The 15,731-nt window shown below is 55.6% G+C and overlaps 7 protein-coding genes across 7 annotated transcripts; 4 read left to right on the top strand and 3 right to left on the bottom strand.

Moving 5' to 3' along the window:
- Positions 1–1,814: 1,814 nt before the first annotated feature.
- Positions 1,815–2,495, top strand: CH63R_05464 (D-aminopeptidase; the record flags this gene model as incomplete). Its single annotated transcript, XM_018300439.1, has 1 exon — positions 1,815–2,495. One exon carries the CDS (start codon positions 1,815–1,817, stop codon positions 2,493–2,495), a length of 681 nt encoding a protein of 226 aa, XP_018158289.1.
- Positions 2,496–4,686: 2,191 nt separating this feature from the next.
- CH63R_05463 (GDSL-like Lipase/Acylhydrolase) lies at positions 4,687–4,979 on the top strand (the record flags this gene model as incomplete). Its single annotated transcript, XM_018300438.1, has 2 exons — positions 4,687–4,791; positions 4,857–4,979. 2 exons carry the CDS (start codon positions 4,687–4,689, stop codon positions 4,977–4,979), a joined length of 228 nt encoding a protein of 75 aa, XP_018158288.1.
- A 634-nt stretch (positions 4,980–5,613) lies between these two features.
- On the top strand, positions 5,614–6,825 carry CH63R_05462 (FAD dependent oxidoreductase; the record flags this gene model as incomplete). The annotated part of the gene is made up of 3 exons (XM_018300437.1): positions 5,614–6,092; positions 6,159–6,695; positions 6,753–6,825. 3 exons carry the CDS (start codon positions 5,614–5,616, stop codon positions 6,823–6,825), a joined length of 1,089 nt encoding a protein of 362 aa, XP_018158287.1.
- A 246-nt stretch (positions 6,826–7,071) lies between these two features.
- CH63R_05461 (Bacterial extracellular solute-binding protein,family 3) lies at positions 7,072–7,971 on the bottom strand (the record flags this gene model as incomplete). Its single annotated transcript, XM_018300436.1, has 1 exon — positions 7,072–7,971. One exon carries the CDS (start codon positions 7,969–7,971, stop codon positions 7,072–7,074), a length of 900 nt encoding a protein of 299 aa, XP_018158286.1.
- Positions 7,972–9,260: 1,289 nt separating this feature from the next.
- Positions 9,261–10,645, top strand: CH63R_05460 (Phosphotransferase enzyme family protein; the record flags this gene model as incomplete). Its single annotated transcript, XM_018300435.1, has 3 exons — positions 9,261–9,353; positions 9,411–10,113; positions 10,182–10,645. The coding sequence occupies 3 exons, from the start codon at positions 9,261–9,263 to the stop codon at positions 10,643–10,645; spliced, it is 1,260 nt and encodes a 419-aa protein (XP_018158285.1).
- A 248-nt stretch (positions 10,646–10,893) lies between these two features.
- On the bottom strand, positions 10,894–11,934 carry CH63R_05459 (GDSL-like Lipase/Acylhydrolase; the record flags this gene model as incomplete). Its single annotated transcript, XM_018300434.1, has 3 exons — positions 10,894–11,222; positions 11,299–11,741; positions 11,822–11,934. The coding sequence occupies 3 exons, from the start codon at positions 11,932–11,934 to the stop codon at positions 10,894–10,896; spliced, it is 885 nt and encodes a 294-aa protein (XP_018158284.1).
- A 1,162-nt stretch (positions 11,935–13,096) lies between these two features.
- Positions 13,097–14,539, bottom strand: CH63R_05458 (Glucanase; the record flags this gene model as incomplete). Its single annotated transcript, XM_018300433.1, has 4 exons — positions 13,097–13,750; positions 13,812–13,840; positions 13,906–14,162; positions 14,223–14,539. The coding sequence occupies 4 exons, from the start codon at positions 14,537–14,539 to the stop codon at positions 13,097–13,099; spliced, it is 1,257 nt and encodes a 418-aa protein (XP_018158283.1).
- Between the last annotated feature and the right edge of the window lie 1,192 nt (positions 14,540–15,731).

Raw genomic sequence — 15,731 nt, 5'->3', positions numbered from 1 at the left:
ATGAGCCTGAGTTTCAAGTTCAAGAAGTCTTTTGGCTCCTACCTAAGTCCCTTTCCAGTAGCGTTGGACAATATCATTCAAAACATAGACCACCTTCATGTCTGGCCTACAAGGAACTTCACCTGCCAGTATCCTCAGCCCGTCGAATGTCGGTTCACTCGCCGGGAGTTTACTTACTCATTCAAGAAGTACTTTGCGCGCGTTATCGAACTGACCTTCTGGGTGGGAACACTCCAAAACTTCTATACAGGAAGTCTCGTGGCGGATGACAATTCGTCTCGCTATTCACAAAGTTGTCCAACCCATATTCGAATCTCTCCTGTCTTCAACTATAGGAGCCTTTTTGAATACAGATTGATCAAGATACGGGGCATTTTGCTTTGAAATCCATGCGGCATAGCAAATCCCATTAGGTGCCTGGCTAGCTCACAGTTCTGCCGTCCCCAAAATCAGTACCATGCTCAGATATGCTCACCTCATGAGTGAGCGAGAGCTGGAACGTAGTTTTCGCTGGGTCTTTCCAGCCCGGGCTACAAAATTAATTCGAGGCGGAACAACAGAGCAAACTTACAAGCCTTGCTGGAGAAAAAGCAATCACTATATCATTGATGAGGCAGAGTTTGCCGGGGTTATTTATTTACTTGGGGTTTTCAGTAATTATGAGAGGAAAGGAATATTCTTTCTAGGACAAATGTATCCCTTCAAAGAACACACAATGCGCACATTTTGTTTCTCGGCACTTAGCGATGAGAGCTTGCCAGCATGCCATCACAACATCATACAATCACAGCGCATGGAAAAGAGATAACCGCCTAGTCTCAAGTCTTTCCTCAGAGAGGCGTCCAACTTCTCAAGTCATCAATTTGTTGCAATATTTATTGACGTTTCACAACCAGGTATCGAATTCCTGTTTCAAGCCGGCAGCATCACTTCCCATTTTCGAGTGTGCTGGGACATCAGTATCTTGCTTCATCAGTGGAGGGGTCAGCAGGACCCTCGTAAGCACGGCGATCAAGTCAAAGGAGAGTCCCAATCACATAGTAAGATGTGGTGATGTTTGGCTAAACAGGTTCTGTTCCTGACTGTGTACTCCCAAAGCGGTATTTGGATTACGGTAGCCATCTTTAGGGCCAGCATCTTCAGCATCATCATCGTGATCGTTGACTTGTAGCTCTTAAACCAAAAGCCAGTGTTAACATTCGAAGAAGCGAGAAAATGAGTAATAGGCTCCTATAGTCTTTCAGTGTTTGTCAAGTCCAAAAATGAAATCTTCCTTTTTCGGCGTTATTGAGACATTTCAAACACGTAAACAACACAATATGCCAGCACTCGATGCCTTGCAAGGGACCGTGAGTATTTAATAACAATGACAACAGAACCGGTGTGTCCATGATTTCAGTTGACGTCTGTCCAGCTAGATTCCCTCTTAGAACTATGACCTAATCCCCCTTGAAACATGCTTAAAACCCGTCGCGATGGTTGGCGGTTGCCTGTGTGTGTTTTATTCTCACTTACACATGTCTCAGGAGCTGGAAAGAGTCTGGCGTCTACACGATTGTGCACACCTGGACGAGATGTTTCTTTCTGTTGCGGCGTCTTTCGGCATATCACTTCAGTTCGGGTCCAGTCGAAACAGAAAGCATCCCTTGATATCGCTTTTGTCTCCTCAGCTACAAAGTAGCAATCCAAGTTGCTGGGTTCAATATTCTTCGGACCTCGACTCTAATGTATCCTACAACAGCCCATTTTCGTCTCTATAGCATTAACCACCACAAACATCGCCGACCGAAGCAGCACCCTGGGCAGTTCGCAGCATGTGCCGGGTGGTCGAAGCCCTCGTCGTTTGCTGCAGCGAGCAGTGCGTCGCCGAGCCGAGCGAGAACCGCCTGCTGCTTCTCCGCCTCACGCCGAAACCTGAACCGGTCTTCCTTCTCTGCGAGCAGGCAAACAAGATGAGCTATCAAAACGACGGTAGTTTCCTCGGAATGCCCATCATAGTCACTTGCCCCGTCATGTGCTCCGACCTCGCTCATACCTCCTACAAACATCGGCTCTGGCTGACCTGTACTGCCTCTCGCGAGGTCATGGAGAGCCGAGCAGAGCGTCTCGCTCCATGCAAAGATCGTCTCGCCACTGGTCACGCTGAGACCGTTTCGGTTCACGGTGGCTACGACGGCAGCACCCTCCTTGGACACGAACGCATTCGGATGAGTGAGGGCACGCAGCGTATTGATGGTGATTGGACCTGCTGCGCCGCTGGCGAGTGCGTCAATGACATTTGCGACTACCGCGCGGCTGCCATTTTGTTCAGCATCTCTACGCAAGCGCCGAATGCCGAGAGTGACATATCCGATGTTCAGGAGGGTGGGTACACGGATATGAGTGAGAATGAGACTGAGCATGAGACTGAGAATAAGGACGAAGCCACGATTGTGGTCCGCGGTCACTGCGGCGGCTGCATTAGTTGTGGATTTGGTCAACAGTCAGATAGTTGAAGTATTCTTCAGAAATGCGATGTTCGACACAAGAGTTCACGTCAAGAGATGATTTCAATATCGTTTTGTGTGAGAAGTTGGTTAGAATGGGATAAATGGGTTTGCCCTCGAGGGTTCATTATGTTTTTTTCCAATACTCTTTTTGGTCGCATTTGATACTCACCGCGTAGAAAAAGATAATCCATGACAGATTGATTGCGGATGATTGAACGAACCCCGACAAATTATCAGTTTTGCGGTGTTTTAGCGTCAGCTTCACAGCACGTACCAGGCTTGCTGCTAAGACGACGATGGCTGAATGGCGACTTGCAATGATATCACGGAAACGTAACAGCCGGCAGCGCTAAACGGTCACTGGTATTGTCGTTACGTTGGGGTCAATTAGCATCTCGATGCTGCCGATCTTGTCATGCCTGTGCATCTGCGACGTCAGAGCACGGGGCGGTGGATTCTCCTACCTGTCAGTAGCGGGTTTGGGCAAACTGTGGGAGACAGCTAAGCTTTCAGACCCGGAGCGACGTCAGGGCATGAAGTCATTGGCATGTACATCACTTGAGCATGTTTGTCGGCCTTTGGCTGGAGCCTCCATGATCTCGGCCTGCAGGACTGACTACTGCTTGGTAGGATATCGTTGCCTGCCAGGGTTCAATACACGATGGGGAAAACTTGAGTCTTGGATGGAGATAAGAGTCGTAGACAAGAAGAGGGGGGGGGGGGGGGGGGGGGGATGACACTGAAGAAGATGGACTGATGAATCAACCGGGACCATCCCTCAGCGGCATCCCCACGCCGCATTGACATCTCATGTCGAATGGTTCATGCGCTGTCATCCGACATTTGAGCCCAAAAAACAAAACAAAAGGGGGCGTTCGTGTTGGCACGAGGGAGCGGCCCGAAGAGATGGAATGACGCTCGAAAAGAAACAAATTACGAGCAATGGCTATTCTGTCTGTCCCTGATGATGTGGGAAAGGTAGCCAGACGACCATGTCCCCCCCGTCGTCTCCCCCCTACGCATGCTCTTCTCGTGTGTCTCATGCTTGTCGTCTTGGAAATTTCCCTTCCTCCCACCACCCACCCGCCCAGCTGCTGGCTCGGCTACGCCAGTTCTCAATCTCAATCACACTACACACTAGCTGGGCGGATGAAGGGAATCACGGGATCCCACCAGCCCGCCTGTGCCCCCTGGGCACCTTAGCTGCACACCTCTTGGCAAACTGCCGGCAGCCCACTACGAGGCCGGTAGCAGCCATTGGCATCGTGGCAAGGGGCTCTTTGGGGGGAGCAGCTGCAGGCATGTTGATTTTTGGACAGTCGAACAGAACCAAGAAGTTCCTCCAAGCCGCTACCCTTTAGAGCTTTCAAGTTTCTATGTCATGTCATTCAATTCAAATCATCCACAACTTGTGGTGGCACCCGTTGAATTCGTATCCCAGATGAACAAGGCACCCCCTTATGTGAACTTTGGTTACGCCCGTCGTACCTGGAGCGGTTTTATCCAAGTTCCAATTGCCGGAACCAAATACCTTGTGCTTACAGAGGTACATACTTCTCGTGTGTTCCACTTCATTTGCTTCAACGGGCTCGTTTGCCATCTCATCTCATACTTCAACAGCGCGCCAAAAAACAAAAAAAAAGCTTCATTCACATCCACGAATCCCGACGCACATCCTCGCTCAACCGTGCGTGCACCTTGTGCCCCTCTCGCCGCGATGAGCCTCCTAGGCGAGATCTCCACGACTGTCCGTTCCAACATCCGAGAATTCTGGCCCGGCCTGGATCGCATCGCGATTGCTGCCGAACCCCCCCCCCCCCCCCCCCCCCCGCCCTCTGATGTCCTGCGTAGCGAACGAGTGTGTTCGGCCATCCCTGCCGCAGCAGCCCTGAATGGCTGCGATACCATCATGGGTGCGGGGGTGCTTACCCGTGCCCTCGCGGATGGTGTTGTCGATACTTTTGCTCGCGCAACCGTAGACCCCTCACTTGGGCGCCCTTCATGACGTTGAGACGTGTCGCATCTTGTCTTATTGGGAAACTCAGTGAGGGTATATGACTGAGCAGCATCCCCCTCCCCCGCGGCGACCGCTGGGCGTTTGCGTCTCACTCCGGCCCAACACTTACTTACCTGCCCACACCTCTGAATATTTACTTACAAATCTCAAAGCAACTTACACCGCCCAGCTCTTGTCAGTATGTCGAATAGGAAAGACCACGGCCTGAAGCAGCACGGCCTGTCGGACGACGCCGTGGAGGCCGGGCACGACTTCATTCACGACGCCGAGGTGGAGGAGGAGAGGGTGAGTGGCCCATGAAGCCAAACGCCAAGGGAGATGGATGGTGATAACAACGTTGCCCTTCACAGAGACACAGTGGAGACCAGAACACGATGCCCTCGCTGGCCTCGCAGCAGAAGAAAGGCGTGAACCTCGAGGGAATGCACCCGAGCGAGCCGGCGGGAAAGGAGAAGACGAGCAAGAAAGCCTAGCCCAGGGAGGGTCGTCGTCTTGGATGCGCGCAGCTTTACTCTTTACTGTAAGCGCGGCTCGTTTGCTTCGCGGTCCGGCGGGCGTCACACAAGGTGTTCGTTCTGCTTCAAACCATCCAGATTGAATAACCAAGGCTTATTGTAATGATTGCTGATGGGGGGGCGGGCATTTACCGTAATTGTTCCGAAAACCTGCTACTTTTGATCACGGAAGGGCTCTTTTGCAACACGTTGGAATCAAACAAGTACTTGAGCGTTTGTCTTATTGAAAAAGACTTGTTAAATATGCCTCTTTTCTAATGGGATGCAATGGCCGCGGCTTTGCAATACACCAGGAACTGAAGTGACGAAAAAGAAGAAGAAAAATGAGCCTGGACAAAGCTAGAGAACGCCCTAAAGATGGCTAAACGGGCCCATGACTCGGCCGTTTCTGCCAAAGGAATCGCCGACTTCGGACGTTTATCGCCAACCTTGCTGGAGCCGAAAACACCGGGGACGGACCGGACCAACCCAGTATCCAAAGCACCACACCTCGTCTCACCGCAAAGCGAGCGTCGTTCTCATCTTCCGTTCGTTTCATGCCGAGTTCGTTGTACAGTTTTTTCTCACTTGAGACACACACACAAAAAAAATAATGTCCTCCTCCCAAGAACACCCCCACCGCTTCGTGGTCCTCGGCGCCGGCGTCATCGGCCTCACCACCGCGCTGACCCTGAGGGCCGAGTACCCGGCGAGCAGCATCGCCGTCCTGGCGGAGCACTTCCCCGGCGACTACCACGTGGACTACTGCTCCCCCTGGGCCGGGGGCAACTGGTGCTCCTCCGCCAACGACAACGGCCTCCTCGAGTCGTTTGACCGCGTCGCCTTCGACCGGTTCCGGGAGATTGCCGAGACGACCCCCGAGGCCGGCATCAAGCGCTCGCCGCTGAGGATGATCTTTGATCAGCGGATCGAGGACGCCGAGATCCTCAGCAAGGGGACGGGGAAGCTCTGGTACGAAGACTTGGTCGGGGGCACGGTGCCGTTGAGAAAGGACGAGCTGCCGGACAAGGCCGTCTTCGGGATCGACGTGCCGTCTACGTTTGTGATTAACACGCAAATCTATCTGCAGTGGTGAGGATGAGGGTCTTTTTACTCCCATTTTTCACGTCGGATCCCCCGATAGACTTACAATCATAGGCTTCTCGAGCAATGTAGAAACGGCAAGATCGATCTCGTGCGCCGCCGGATCGCCCACATCAGAGAGGCCCGCCTCACGCCCGACGTGGCCGCCGTCTTCAACTGCACCGGGCTGGGCTCCTACTCCCTCGGCGGCGTGGAGGACAAGTCCATGTACCCGACCCGCGGCCAGACCATCCTCGTCGAGCAGCCCATCCGGCCCCTCGAGAGGATGTACTTCCGCTCGCCGCGCCGCGTCGACAACGACACCACGTACGTCTTCCAGAGGCCGCTCGCCGGGGGCGTCGTGCTCGGCGGCTGCCGCCAGGACGGGAACTGGGACGGGGAGGTCGATCCGGCGCTGGCCAAGACCATCCTCGAGAGGTGCTGCGCCCTGGCCCCCGAGCTGGGCCGCCCGGAGGATCTGAAAATCATCAAGCACGGCGTCGGGCTGAGGCCGAACCGCAAGGGTGGCCCGAGGATCGAGGCCGAGAAGAGCGGTGCGGGCTTGGTGGTTCACAACTACGGAGCATCCGGGGCAGGATACCAGGCGTCGTGGTGAGTTCACTCCCAGGTCCTCGGGAGAGTGTCGACCTGCGCTAACCAGTCTGTTAGGGGAATGGCGGCACACGCTGTTGGACTCGCAAAGGCAGAAATTGGGCCAGGAAAGCTGCCGGCAAAACTCTAGTTCAACAGCCAGATGATGAACATGCGTTGCCTCTAGGCTGCTGTGTCCTATGCTGCATCCGCGTCATACAGAAGAGCAATTTTTGCTGTTTCGTATCCAATCACTGCAAATTTTCCCTTTGCTTCTTCAGGTCGACTAAACAATGGTTTAACGTAGGTCATGCATGTATATATTATGGTAAGAATTCGATGAATATTAAGAGAATCCCGCCAGAGTTTCACCCTCGATCCGATGCCCTGCCTTCTTCTACACATTCGGCCACATGTAGCCCAGCCATTTATTCAGTGTCTGGTTCCAGGCGCCGCTCCCAAGCTGCACGTTGACCCAGCTGTCGACAAACTGCTTCCAGACAATGTCCCTGGGGATGGCGTACCCCAGCTCCTCAAAGTTGAACGGCACATCCAGCTGGGTGAGGCATATCTCGCCCTCGTGCATCTTGACCTGCAGCTGGACCTCGATGAGGTCCGAGATGACGGCGTCGGCCTTGCCGTCCAGGATCGCCTGGTAGACGGCGTTCTTGTCGTCGACCAGCACGATGGTCGCCGTCTTGATGTTCACGCGGTCAAAGGCCTCGTTGGTGCCGCCCGGGTTGACGGCGATCCGGACGCCCGACTTGTCCAGGGACTCGAGGTTCTTGTACTTGTCCGCGTCGGCGCAGCGGATGGCCGCCGTCTTGCCCACGCGCTGGATGGCGGTGGAGAAGAAGACGTCCCTGGCGCGGTCGAGGGTCAGGCTGACGCCGCCCATGGCGATGTCGTACTTGCCGGCCACCAGGTCGCTGGTGACGTTGGCCCACTTGGTTGGCACGAGCCGCGGCGGTTCCGTGAGGCCGAGAGCGCTGGACAGGGAGTGGGCGGCGTCGATGTCGGCGCCGACGTAGGTCGTGATGGTGGCTGTGGAGGTGGCGTCCCCGGTCGTGTTGTTCATGACGAGGTACGTGAAGGGCTTGTAGTCGCCCGTCGTGCCGACGTTGAGGTACCCGCGGGAGATGATGGTGTCGAGGAGCGAACTCACTCTGGTATACGATAGGGACGACCTTGGTGCTGTTACTGTCGCGGGTGTGTCCATCACCGAGCCGAGTTGTTGAGCCCCGGCGCATACGCTCAGCAGCGCCGTGAGGAGCGCAGATGTCTTCAAGTGCGCCATTGTTGATTTGCCGTCTGAAATCGAGAGATGTAAGTTGATGCGAAGCCGGTATCCATAAACCCACCTTCTCTCTCTCTCTCTTTCCCCCCTCCCCTTCTTCCCCAAGACCTTTAAACAGCGGATGAAGGATCACTTTTATTCTCATCCACAGTCCCAGGCGGACGGTTCCGGGGCCCCCGCATCTTCATTTAACGAGTGGATCGTTGCCAACGGCATGAACGCTAATTACGATAGCAAAGGGAGAAGGGGGCCTCTTATTGGTCTTCCGGACTTGTCGATGGATGCCAAGAAAAAAGCTAGATGGCCTGCCGGGGTCAAGAGTGAGGGTTCTGTTGGTCAGGCCAGAGAACAACTCAGAATCATTCGCTGTTTATTATATTACAAGACAGGCGTGGCCGGCGAGGGGCGTAGGGATGGCACCTCTTAAACATTTGGAGAAATGCTTGATTGAGTCTAAGAATAGCTGGCTGTAGCTGGCCAGGTGAAAAGGCGGTTTGTAGCGTAGGGCGCTCCATCCCAGCCACAGGAGGCTGTGCAGAACCCTCCAAGCAGGGATATCGTGAGTATTGCTGAAAGTGAGTTAAACAACGGGTGATTGTGAGCAGCAATAAGGTGAGCATCACCGGATGCGAGTGAGACGACAGGCCGGAGCTACCCAGCAGATCCCGAATGTTTTCGTTCGACTTGTCTACAAGAAATCCAACGATAGCAAAGTTCCTCGCGCAAATAGGTTTTTGTCCCACGCCTTTTCTGTCGGATAATTACTGAGGCTGGCACAATCTCTGTATCCCCCCAGACAGAGCTAATCTCTGGGAATAACCTACATCAGCTCAGACGTGCCGCTGTTCCGAGAGCGTCGTCTCTGAGTCACTGCCAGTGTTTGGGGCCTCGTCGCTGCCTGGAGCCAAGCGTGATAACGCAAGTTGGTCGATTAGAATCGTCGCATGTTGTTCTACGCCGCAAGCCGAACCAACGGTCTTGGTGTTCTGGGCAGACACTGCTGCCTAAAGACGCAACATGGGATTGGTGGGAGATGGATCGATGAGATGCCGAATGAGGAAGTTCGATTGGAGTTTGGATGACGGCAAAGGCTGGTTTACGGTGGTTCTCACGGGATATCAGACACAATCGCCAAGACGCAATTGCGGCATCGCACGTCTTGTGGCATTATTTAAAAAAAAAAAAAGTGTCTGTGATGGAAAAGGTAAAAAGAATCAAATTAAACTCAAAGACGTTCATTGCCAGCACCTCATTCACCAGTCTCCAATTTCGCCAGCTCATTATTAGCCATGACAGCAAAACAACCAGCCAGCGCCGAGGCCTCTGCCGATGTCTACGAAGAGTACATCCATGGAGTCCTCCGAGAGCAATATGGTCGAGAGGTGAGTACTATCGACACAAACTTTCGCTAATTTCGAATCCGTCCTCACACCCAGCAGGTCGTCGAGATAACGCCTCTTCGACACCACAATGCTCGAGTTTACGAGCTTCATATCAATCCCGGGACACAAGACACCGCGGCCGTGCCAAAGAAGCCCGGCGTGGCCCCTCTGCCTGCGCAGACCACGAGGCTCATCATGCGCTTCTCCGACCCAGCATCGATGCTGAACGAGGAAGTCAGGGTTCAGAACGAGGTGGCAATCATGTCGCTCATGCGCGAGGCCCTGGGCCCGGCCGACCCCTCGCTCGTTCCTGAAGTCTACGGTTGGGAGCCGTTCTCGAAGGGGAAGGGATGGACTCTGATCGAGTTCAAACAGGGCGTGCCGCTCGCTGGCAAGTTTGCCGGGATGGACCCGGACGTGAAGCGCGAGGTGCTCGCACAGGTTGCCGAGGTGTTCAAGCACATCCAGTCGTTCAAGCTGCCGGACTCCGTCAAGACCTACGGCGGCCTCAACTTCTCTGACGGGGGCGGGCTCGTCGGCGGCCCGACGCCCATTGCGGGCGGTGGTCCTTGCAACTCGCTCTCTGACCTCTACGCAGAGTACTTCCAGACGCAGATTGCCTTCGCCGACAAGTGTGACGTTGTCCGAGGGTGGAAGGACTCTGAGCTGCGAGCCAGACTGGAGAGATTCGGCAAAGAGGGGCTGAAGTCGCTTGTTGCACGGGTTGATGCGCGACTAACGCTGGTGCATGGAGACCTTGGTAAATCAGATACCCCCGTCCCCAATCCACATTTGTGGAGGGATATTGCTGACCATGGTAATCTCCAGACGGCCACAACATCTTGTTCGACGAGGGGACCAACAAGTTGACGGCGTTGCTGGACTACGACTTCGGCCACGTCGGCTCCCAGGCCGATGAGTACTTCTACTCGTTCCCCAGCATACACGGTCTTCTGATCCCGCCCTTTCTCGACGACCCAGAGGAGGTCCATCTCCGGCAATGCCTCCTCGACGGGTTTGGCCCGGAGGACGCCGAGCGGACGTGCGCGTCGATCGCCTGGGCGACGGCCGTCGCGAGAGACGACGAGTTCGCCAAGGCGGGCGTCGAGAGGCCCGCCGACATCGGGGGCATCGACGCGCTGTCGGCCGTGTTTTGGTTCATACAGAACATCAGCCCGCCCATGTTCTTTTTGGAGCGGTGGAGGTCCAGAGCGACGCCGGATCGGGTCGAGGCGGTGAAGAGGGAAGCGAGGGACAACTTGGAGAGGAACCTCGACGCGTGGGGGGTTTAGGACTGGTGCGCAGACGTGAATCCGGCGGGTGTTTGTCATTGGGGCAGTCTCTGGTAGGATTCATGAAGACCACTCTCTGAGTCAGTCAGCGGCATAGTGAACGTCACAACAACACATCTCACAGTACTCTGGAAGGGGTTTAGGCAGAAGGCAGCCAGGGTCGTCCAATAGAGTCTCTATAGACTTCGTGCACCTAACTCGTCATGAAGAAACTCATGTCTACTGCCAACCCGCTCCACTCACTCCCATCAGAACACAAAGTTGGCGGCAACCCCCTTGACCAGGTTCTCGGCGAGCAGCTTGTGGATGGCCAGGCCGGCGTGGTAGTTGTCGGCCCACAGGCAGTCGCTCGAGCCGTAGCACGTGGCGTCCCTGGCGCCGTACTTTGCAAAGTTGCCGACGACGGCGTCGAACGAGGGCTTGGTGTCGAAGACGAGGCCCTTGACGCCGCTGTTGGCGGACGTGAAGGCGGCGAGGCGGGTCTTTAGGGCCGCGTTGTAGGCGGCGATGTCAGAGCGCAGACGGGCCAGGTCAGTCTCGGACTGGCCGATCATGGCGGGGATCTGGTCAGAGAAGGCTATGGAAGGGGGAGGGGGAAGTAGTTAGTGACTTTTTGTGTCAGAATCTCGGGGTAGTGACCAGAGACGACGTACGAGGGACAGTAAGCAGGACAAAATTGGCAAGGCCGTCGTCGGCGAGGGTCTGGAGCAGCTCGAAGTAGCGGTCCATGATCTTAGCGACCGGCGCGGACTGCCTGTCCCAAAAGGGCTCGCCGACGTCGTTGATACCGATCCAGACGGCGACGAGGGCGCTGGCCTTGTCGACCTTGGCGGAGGCGTACTGGGTGTACTGCGCGACCTGGTCATCGACGCAAAACTGGGCGTAGGTGTCGACGATGTCCTTGTCGGTGGTGGCGCCCGTGACGGCGAAGTCGTACGTCAGGATCAGCGAGGTGTTGAGGGTGCTGGTGAGGTGGCCGACCCAGTTGAGGCCGCTCGAGGTGGTCTGACCCGGCAGCCCGGGGTTGCCGAGCGGGTTTCCGGCGGCCGGGAGGGTGCCGCCGGGCCAGAAGCCGACGGTGGAGTAGGAGTCGCCGCTATGGACATTTTTGATCCGAGTCAGACAGGCAGGCTTTGTTTGGTTGACTGTTGCCGATGAGACGTCGAAAGAACTTACAAGACGATCAGGTTCTTGGAGCCGGTCTGTCGCGGGGAGACGGCGGGGGTGGGGTTGGCAAAGGACAGGGACAGGCCGGCGGCGAGCGAGATGGCTTGGGTGAAGGACCTCATTGTGTCAAAAGGATTTTTTATGTTTGTGCTATGTTATGTACCAGCAGAATATCAACACGAACGAAATAGAAACTATCGGTAGAACGAAGCGAATGAGGCGACCGAGCGTGTGTGTAGGGGGACACAGCTGCAACGAAAGACGGACAGACAGACAGACAGACAGGACAGCGGCGATCGCTCACGTCTCGCGGGTGACAGCAGCACTCGCAGTATAAATTGTCTCCCCTCCAGGAATCCCCTCATTCCTAGGAAAGCTCGGTAGCATGGGGCTGTCTCGTCAAGAACAAGTTCGTCACTGTGCGTTTGCAGTACATTGATTTCCCCATCCCTGGCCCAGTCCTCACCCAACACCATTGGTGGAACTCCCCGTGGAAGCTCGGGCCGGGGGCGAAGCATCTCCCAAAAGGGGAGAGATTGCAGGTCGCAATGTTGGGTCTTGCGGGGCCGAGAGCGACCCCGTGGACCCCTTTCCAGCGGTTCGAGGCGACTCAGAGGTGGCCGAAGATGGTCGGGGAGTTAGGCTTCTCGATTTGCCAAGTTTCCCCCTTGGATGGAGACCCGTGGCCTTGAGAGAAAGTTTGGAGAGGGTTGAGAGGGTTGAGTGTGTTGTTATTTACCTGTTGCGGTGCACCATTGGCACCAACTTGCCAACTTGACTATAGGCACCTACTTAGCCTAGAACTTAGCTGAGAGGGATTGCCTACTTGAACAAGCAGCAGATGCAAACTTCGATTCAGGCGGCTTGCTTGGGAAAATCTGCACTTACAACTACTTTAATGCAATGTATTTATGCACATTTGACTAATGCAACAGACTTATGCAACATTGGCTACCTACTTCAATTGACAGGGAAGTTGCATCCGACTGGACTGACTACTGACATAGGGCAGCTGTCACCGATTCTGCCAGCTTCAGCCAGGTGGCGCCGTAATGTGGAGCCATCCGTCTCCCACTCGGCCGTGCCGGAGACCTCATCCAACGATCAATGCAACCAGCTCAATTGGCCAAGAGCCCAGAAAACCGTATTTTCCCCTGAACAACCATCGACAACAAGATCTCACCAGGTTCTTATAAGATTTTGATAGTGAGCATTGTCAAGTTCCATCCTATATTGATGTACGTTAGGTACCGAAACGAAACACACAACCTCGACAGCCTCCCCTTAAAACGGAGGGTTGGCGTTTTCCAACAGCTGCACAAAGTACTCCTGGAACCAGGAACCGGCCTCCGGCGCCGGCACGACGGACGAATTCGAGCTGCACTTCTCATCATAGCGCACCGCCGTCGTGTCGCTGGTGCCGTCCGCCTGGCCGCCCGGCTTGACCCAGACCACGGCGTCCAGCGTCTCGACCCCCGTCTGCACCGTCGGCCGCGGCCCGAATCCCGTGTCCTTGATGTTGCACCAGTCACCCCACGTCTCCCGTCCCGTCGGCTGCTTGCCGCTGCGGCCCTGGTCGACGATGAAGTGGGCCGGGAAGCCCGCCTCACGCAGGTGCGGCGCCAACGCCGCGTGGAACTTGGACTCGTCCCAATTCTCACTTGGCGCCGTGTACGGGGGCGCAGTCGTCAAGTTCCAGCCATTAAAGTTGGACACGTTACTACACGTTCCCCTAACCGACTTCGGCGACCCGGCCTTCTTGTACAGCTCAGCATAGAGCTCTGCCGTAGGAGCTAGAGAATCCTCCCAGCCCAGCCAACCTGCGTGGCCTACATCGACGTAGATGGCGACGTTCTCGAGGTTGAGTGTCTTCAAAGCGTATTCAGTTCCCTCCTTGTACGCATCGGCGGCGCCGGCGCACTTGGGGACGGCCATGTTCTGCTCAGTCATCAGCACACCAGGTATCAACCAAGGCAGGTGCGAAGGAATGGAAACTAACCGTAATAAGATTGGCAAGTCCATCAGGTTCTGTTGGTTTCACAAAATTAGCATGTTGTGCTACACTGACGTTGTGCCGCGGGGGCTGCACGAACCGTAGACAAAGACCTGGCGGACGTCGGAGTACTCCTTGGCCAACGCCGCGATGGGGTCGATGTACTCCTTCTTGTACTTCTCAACGCCGCCGTCGGCGATCAAGAGCTCGCCTGCCGATGCCTTGGCGGAGCAGTCGCGGTCGGGGAAGTTGTAGATGACATAGGTGCCGGCGTACGGCGGGTTGGCGCCTTCCTGGTTGAGCTTGCGGATCTGCGCGAGGGTGCTGTTCATCAGGCTGATGTTCTCGCGAGTGTCACTGCGGTTGTCAGTCAATGATCGTACGTTTTATAGAAGAGAGCGAAAAGTGGTGACTCACAGCCATGAGAACGTGGGCACCTCGGCGACCTTGGCCGCCTTCTCCGCGAGCTCGCCGGTCAGCTGGGGGATGGCGAGGGTCTTGATCTCGTCGACGTATGTGGGGTTGATGAACAGCTGTCTGTCGGCCAATGGGTTTCCCTCGTAGGAGGCGACCTTTCCCTCGTAAGCGGTGACCTTTCCCTCGTAGGAGTTGACCTTTCTCTCGTAGGGGGTGGCCTTTCCATCGTAGGAGTTGACGTCACGGAGTTTAAAGGGCCCCGCCAGGGCAGCAGCCGGCGCAAGTGCTGCGGCGAGAAGAAGCTGTGCTACGACCATTGCAAAGGATGGGTTAGAAACGAGAGTCTGTTGAAGTAAAGGAGTGTCGTATCCAAACGGATGTTGGCGTGATGGGCTGTCATCTCATGATGTCCGTACCGATGGGGCGTGGGCGCTTCAAACTTCTTATACAAGATTAACTCATCCCGCCAAGCTGAGGGGGTTTGGGTTCTCATCCCGAGGGGAGGGGGAGTTAACAATTTCGACTCGCTCTCGCACCTCATGAGGTGCAGGCCCAAGGGTTCCGGACGACGCGCTGGTCCTTCATTTAGACGTGATCCGCCAAGGATGTCGGGACGATCTCTACATCGTAGGCTTCTCCGTGCCGACCGATTCTGAAGTTCTCTGAGGTTACTTTTTTGTGCCGTGTGAGGTACAATGCGGCCGGGCCTTTGGCGGCGGGGGTGATGCTGGATGGCCAGCCAGCTGCATTGGCGCCGAGCCCTTCGATCCCTGGATGTTTGCCAGGGTGGGACAGTTGGGGGGGGGGGCGGTTCGTAGCACGGCTTGGAGGAGAGAACATGCCATGACGGTCCCGTGGAGAGGCTCCCCAAATGACCAGGGGAGGTCAACTCATCCCTCCAGGATACCGGCAGTGCTCAACGTTCGTGCTCCCTCAGTCTCTGGCGGGTTCGGACGAGGACATAATATCGAGAGGGTGTCATCTGGCCAACGACAACGCCTCGACAGGGTATAGATTTGGGGGCGGCAGATTGATTAAGGGGAACGCTGCGTCCAGGAGATTGTTGTCGGTCCGGGAGGGTGGCCTCGTTTATGATGAGTAAACCTTGAAGGTTGGAGAAAACCTTATTGCGATGGGAATAGAGTGAGGTGGGGAGAGGGGAATACGTTTTAGCGCCTTGGGTGCGGGTCGACGACGAGTCAATGGCTATCGACAGCGTGTGCAACTGAGACAATGAGTAATCAAGCTTAACTGGCGTGAGGCTAGTGTTGCTGATTGAAGCATGGTTGTTTTCTTCGGACACCGATCGACGAACGCTCCGAGGGCTGCGGCCTCAGAGCCCGATCCGGGCCTTAAGTCCCCGAGGGGCCGACGGCTGGCTACCTGGAAAAGGGGCCGTCAAGGGGTCAGACAGGGTGAGAAGGCCTTCTAGACGGTTACACAGTCATCTATCTACATATGCAGCATTGGACTTGCCCCGCCCTTGTTGAACAGGGCCATCAGTCTGAC

Source organism: Colletotrichum higginsianum, chromosome 4 (assembly GCF_001672515.1).
Source record: "Colletotrichum higginsianum IMI 349063 chromosome 4, whole genome shotgun sequence".
Classification (NCBI taxonomy): domain Eukaryota; kingdom Fungi; phylum Ascomycota; class Sordariomycetes; order Glomerellales; family Glomerellaceae; genus Colletotrichum; species Colletotrichum higginsianum.
Note: the sequence above shows the minus strand (reverse complement) of the source record. Positions and strands in the feature narration are given on the sequence as shown.